We start from the raw sequence: 6,137 nt of genomic DNA, 5'->3' as shown, positions 1-6,137 counted from the left end.
TTTTCACCATCGCGTGCCAAGCACTCGAGGAAATTTCATCGCCAAGTTCTCAAAACGAACATTCTTCCACGATGTGCACGGATGATAGACGTTGAACGCTTCAACGGCCGCCTGACCGCTCTGTCTGTAGCCGAAAATCAGATCGATCCAATGAGACAAACGTTTCGAAACTGCGTCTGATTCAAGCGCTTGGCGATGAATCAAAACAAACAGTCGAGGATCTTTCTCTGGACACCAATTTGGCATAATTACATCATGTACCCGTTCACCATTGTGCCGTATTCCCAAATTGAAATCTATAAATAAATAAATAAATACAAAGTGGAAATGATGATTATTGTTTTTGTTTATCGGATGTTTTTGTTGCTAACTTTGCGTATTGATGAACATTTCGGGTAGAGTAAAAAATTCAGGTATCAATTCTTTGTTGTCACCTCGCCAATCCCAACTGGCCATGTTCCACGTAGTGTTGATGCTGTGAAATAGTCGATCAGGCATATCAAAAGTGTTATCTGAGAAGTAATATAAGAAAAACACCGTTTATGAGAGAAAAGAAAACGAGTAATACAACAAAAAAAAACCGTGATATTCAAGCGCCAAATTGCTGAACGGCGGTACACGGATCATGTAGTACAATACTACACCACTGTTGGAATACAACGCACTGAAATGATATGGTTCACTCAACGGGACATTTTGATCCAATGATGCGCTCGACAAAGCCTGAAATGAACAAAAATATCATTTCACTAATGGAAATGACAGGGACAAATGGACAAATTTTCTCACCTCATATCGTTCACTGTAATAAGTTCGACTTTTACTGTTCTGTACGGCCACCGGCAAACTCAAATCCCTGACAAATATTTATTTATTTATATTTTTTTTTGTTTCTAGGAGAAAAAAAAATTCATAGATACCTGTACAAAGTAGGTTGCTTCAAATCAATGGTGTAGTTGAGGTAATCGTTCAAAATGAACGGAAACACCGGATACTGAGTAATGTCGTTGAAAGTACGACCGGCCAATTCATTCAGCGTTATTATATAGCTTAACAAAGAACGAATATGAAAATTGGAAAATGCCCAAAAAATATTTTTGCAATAATAATATTCTCTCCTCACTCGAAATTGGTCATCCGACCAGATCGCCACGCTTCTGTGAACGTGGACAACATTTGCAAAGATGCTTGTTGTTGAAGTAAAGGAGAAAACGTTTTCAAATGACCGACAGCTTCAGCTCGATTTGGCGGTGAATCGAACACGAACAAGCACGATTCGAGCGTGTCAAAGAACATCTCCACCGCAGAGTCGGCGGCGTGGAAGCGCAAGCAGTTCAACGAAATCAACTGTGAATAATTCCAACTGGTGGAAACCTTCTTGTTGAGAGGGATACGTTTTTGCACTGTGCAACAGTTGTTGCTGAGGAAGTGGATTTTGTCACGATAGAGCAACAATGTGCCAGTTGCTTCGAAAAACAACGTCACCATGATTGTGTTAAATGAATGCAATGCACCACCTTCGGTATTGAAGGGCAACAACGTCGACGTGGCGAATAACTTATCCAACCAAAAAGAAGAACAACTCTTTATCGACGACCCTTAACAGATATATATATATATATATATATATATGATAACAAACAAGTAGTGAATGATTGTCAATGCTTCTCATTTCCCCCCCCCCCCCATTTGACCCCTCCTCTTTTCAAATTTTAATTTGTCCCATAAATTTCAATTAAAAATTGTGACGGTAAAAAATAGCCAAACCTAGTAAGCAAATTAAATTTATAATATACCAGTTTCTTGTGATCGGTAAAATTCACTGTCGTTGTCCATAACGTCGGGCGTGAATCGTACTCGACTGTATCCCGGCAAATGCAACGGATCAAGAAACCAACGGTTTGGCCACTTTTTCGGTGAATAAAAAATTCCTTGTGGATGACACAAACTTTTCTAAAAAAGGGGAAAAAAAACTAAAGTACGTGTATAATAATTCAATTTTCAAAATTCAAAATTTTAATCACTTCGATAAATCTCCAATGCCAGAGGACATTTTCAGCAATACGATTCGATTTGTGCTCAAATGACGCATATTCGGAAGCGATAATGTCGTGCATGTAAACGGTAAAACGATTCACATCCGAAGCTTCTTCATTGGTGCTGTGCAGTCTAGCCTGAGTTCCTTGCAAAACACGCTTATTCCGTTCAAACATACCGGACACCCAGCTGCACGTGAGATGGTAAAATTTCTTCAAACTAGACTTGGCCGGTGCAAGTTCGATCTTGCACTGACCAGAAGATGAAAGTTTGCTGGACATTGGGGACGCTTGTAAAAAATCCAACCGAAGAAACGCTGCCAGCGTGGCTTTGTCGGCTTCGGTCAGCGTTGTGCAGACGCTGAAATCGCAAAAAATATGCAACAGCAAATCTCGATATTCGGGCAGGGTCGACAAGAAAGATTTGAGCACTTCGCGTGCTTTCGGGTTCCGTTGGAGCTGCTCGACCATGACAAACCGTCTGGAACAGTCGCAACAATTTCCTGCCGTTTGTCGAAAATTTCCATGCAGTCGATCCCACAGTTGTCTGAAGGTGAGCAAAATTGACGGATGCACAAGGAAGACGAACAAATTTTTCACCAAAGCAAAAATTGCCAGTCGCTTCTTGGGTCCATTAGGTGGATCTTTGGTCAACAGAAAGCTGTCCGGTATCAGATCGATCAGAAAGCTAAAGTAGGATTGGAAAAGAAGAAGTTCTTCGTCGTTGTCGGGTCCAACGTTGGGCGGCATGAACAATATGAAATTGTTGCACAATTCCAAACATTCGACGAGACGATCTTCGAGTCGACTGGCCATGATTTCCGACTCGCCTGCTTCACCACTGCTACCTGCAAGCATCGCAAACAATACAGCATACAGTCAACAGCAAAATGCTTTTATGTTTATCCTTACGACGATGACGACGACAACTGGTCGAACTTTTCCGACATTCCCACCGTTTCAGCCACGACACTTGTCGATACGTGGTCAACAATTCACCGAGCAAATTTACCAGCTCATCCCGGATGAGCTTTTGCTTCGCAACTTTGCCACCAACATACAGTTGCAGATCGGCCAACATGAGCAATTCCAAAAAGCCCACCGCGGCGCATTTGAACGCCTGCTCTTCAGCTGACAGAAGCGCTTTGCGAAACATGCTAACGGCAAATCGTCGCCAAGCTCCACGAACGTCCACCATAACCTGCTGTTGTCGGTCTTCGTCTTTCTCAACACTGTTCAAGTGGTATAAAAAAACAAATATGTAAATTTAATTTAATCTAAAATTCAATCCTCTAACTTTAAACGAGACAATTTCATCAAAGCTGCTACTAAACAATCGGTCAAACCAACACGCCAAAGTGTGCTGGCAATTTGATCATTTTTCGAAATCTAAAAAAAAAATTTTTAATTTGTCTGAACAATAAATAATTATGTATTATGAATAATCGAATAATCGAACCAACCAACCAACCTCAGTGAGCAAGTCGATCAATCTGTTGAAAGTTGTGCAGTCGACGATTGAACATTCGAGCTGAGCGACGAGAACGGACAACGCTTCCGTTTGAAATTCATCAATGGTCATTAAATTCGAAATGTGGTCTTGAAACAACTGCTGATCGTCGAATCTGAAACACAAACACCAACAAATCAGCAGCAATATATGCAAATTTGCAAAATAATTTCCATCCAAAATACTTGTTGTTGTTGTTGTTGGAAAAATAGTTTGTTTGTCCACCAAGCACCAACGGCAACAGACTGTTGATCACTGTAATCGAAGTTGGAAGTTGATAAAGTTGATTTCTCAACAAATCAAAACCTCTGGCATTGAGAAATTGTTCCTTTTGATCATCACTGAACCAGTGCAATGCAACGGCGAGAAGCTGGAAAATTTAAATTGTCAAAATAAATCAAAGAAAACAATTTCAAATATTCCACTTCGACTAAATAGCCGACAGTTTGCTGGTCGACTTGTTGTCTCAGCATCACAATCAAATATTCCCAATGGATGTCACAATTTGGAACATTGGTCAACTGTTCACCCTTTTCTATATTGTTCATGTGAGCGATCAACAAATGAAGAATCTCTAAAAAAACAATTGAATTTTATAAATAAACAGTAAAAGTACAATAATAATAATAATAATTGTGTATTTGTTTTGTACTTTGTAATAATATTTCTTACCACATTTCAAGCGAACAAATGCAGGAAATGTTTCGATGCCTTTGGATGAAGGTCGAAGCGAAGGTTCTATTAATTCAAAGAACATTTTCCCAGCGGAAGCAAACAGTTGATATTTTGAACTATAAAATTAATTTAAAAAAATAAAAATATAAAATGATAAGAAAAAATTAATCAACTTACAATACATCACTTATGGTAGTGTTGTGTAATTGCTTGGTAATGCTAGCTGCATCATACAAGTGCATGCTGCTCATGAATCCGCAATCATCTGTTCACAAAGTAAACAGTGTACAAATAGCCGAAACAAACAACATTACACACAGACACACACACAAAATACCTTTGATCAGCAATTCATTTTCACATTCATCCCTAATTTTCAACAAACCATTCACAAAAGTTTCAATCAATGCTGAAAAAAAACAGTAAAAAAAAGACAACTATAGTAAAAAGTATTATTCTTGTTGTAATGGATTCATTTACATAAATTGATCCAAGTGAACGCATTGCAAAATGGATATTGAACAGTAACGCGTGATGCATCGTGACAATAGAATAGAAATTCAATCACGACGGACACTTCGGTGAACCAAATTCCAGCACTAAGCACTGCTTGTACAACACGTGTAATTGCACTTATTAGAGAAGATGGAAAATCTTTTCCAGTAATTCGGATGTAGATCTTAAAATAAAAAAAATTAACAATTAACAAACAGAATAAAAAGAAGAAGAAGAAAAAGAAGAAGAAGAGTGTTATTTTCACAAAGATAAAATTTGCAAATTGTAAAAATATTACACAAATCAAATTCAACAGTCGTTTGATGAGGGAAAATTGATTGCAAATGGTGACATTTTCTGAGCTAGCTTCGAGCAAGTTAGCAAGCAACTGAAGAGCTTCCGCAAACTGTTCCAACCCATTACGCCACAGTTGGAAGGATGTTAACATTTGGAATAGAATTTCCACTTCACATATCAACGGACATCCAGAATGAGAACAACTAACGCAGAGATCAAAAAGAGTCTACAAAAGCAAAAAAAAAACTGGTGAGAAATGAAAAACTGAATTATTCATTTTTCAACCAACTAAACAAACAAACCTTCACAAAATCAGAACCAACCGGAAATTGGCTTTCACCCGTAAAATAGCTAAGCATTGCTGGACCGAGCATTTTCACAAATTCATCACGCCAAATCGGATTCCTCTGCACGCAGAGGACAAGAAAACGCAACGCAAAACTTCTGCTTTGTTCATCGATCGGTTTGTGAAGCACCTGAATAAAATCAACAATGATAACAAAAAAGAAATGCATATTCACAAAAAACATGTAAACAAACAGGACAATCGATGATCACCTGAATAACAAGATAAAGCAAAATCATTGCTGATCCGCAGGATTGCAAAAAGTTGTACAATTGTGTTGATCCGCTTGGATCGACAATGTCGATCAGCAACGTCTGCTGCTGTCTGTCACTTAGAGTGGTGTCGTCGTGATCAACAACGACATTACACAGGCAATTCAACGCATACCGTTTGCTGGGATATGCGCAAAATTGAATCATCTTCTGACCGGTCATTACCGCACTAAACCGTTCGGGACAGTCGAATCAGCGCATCCTCATCGTCGAAAAGAGAATATAATTTTCTCTTTCGATGAACAATACAAATTCAAATTCAACAGTTCACCATTTTCATTCAACGCTAAATTACATCTACGCGGACCAAAGCTCATACAACAGTGTACATAATTGTCAGAAAGACATTCTACAAAATCAAATATATGGAATGCATGAATAAAATATTTTTAAAAAAACAATTAGGAATCATTAAAACATTTTATGCTGGCAACGTGTCCGAAAGTCGAAACATTTTCTACGGCTGAATAAAGCGATGGCAATAATGACGAAATGCATCCAGTACC

The 6,137-nt window shown here is 38.5% G+C and overlaps 1 protein-coding gene across 1 annotated transcript; it reads right to left on the bottom strand.

The window, feature by feature from the left end:
• Positions 1 to 3: 3 nt before the first annotated feature.
• Tsp_12811 (putative beige/BEACH domain protein) lies at positions 4 to 5,793 on the bottom strand. Its single transcript, XM_003368055.1, has 20 exons — positions 5,554 to 5,793; positions 5,316 to 5,489; positions 5,015 to 5,239; positions 4,702 to 4,900; positions 4,559 to 4,630; positions 4,399 to 4,486; positions 4,219 to 4,337; positions 3,972 to 4,120; positions 3,732 to 3,916; positions 3,508 to 3,661; positions 3,334 to 3,425; positions 2,949 to 3,268; positions 2,025 to 2,884; positions 1,797 to 1,953; positions 1,124 to 1,598; positions 921 to 1,049; positions 790 to 856; positions 582 to 723; positions 372 to 512; positions 4 to 296 (listed from the first exon to the last, which is right to left on the bottom strand). The coding sequence occupies exons 1-20, from the start codon at positions 5,791 to 5,793 to the stop codon at positions 4 to 6; spliced, it is 4,281 nt and encodes a 1,426-aa protein (XP_003368103.1).
• Positions 5,794 to 6,137: the final 344 nt, after the last annotated feature.

This window comes from Trichinella spiralis (assembly GCF_000181795.1).
Source record: "Trichinella spiralis strain ISS 195 chromosome Unknown Scfld3184, whole genome shotgun sequence".
Lineage (NCBI taxonomy): Eukaryota > Metazoa > Nematoda > Enoplea > Trichinellida > Trichinellidae > Trichinella > Trichinella spiralis.
The sequence above is the reverse complement of the archived record's forward strand: the minus strand, read 5'-3'. Positions and strand labels throughout refer to the sequence as shown.

What these genes read in the sequence shown, in the direction of transcription:
- Tsp_12811 (XM_003368055.1), bottom strand. Translation starts at nt 5,793, where the DNA reads ATGACCGGTCAGAAGATGATTCAATTTTGCGCATATCCCAGCAAACGG. An exon ending in AGGTGATCATCGATTGTCCT is followed by an intron (nt 5,490 to 5,553) that starts GTTTGTTTACAT and finishes GATTTTATTCAG; the next exon opens with GTGCTTCACAAACCGATCGA. An exon ending in TTACCGATCACAAGAAACTG is followed by an intron (nt 1,599 to 1,796) that starts GTATATTATAAA and finishes ATATCTGTTAAG; the next exon opens with GGTCGTCGATAAAGAGTTGT.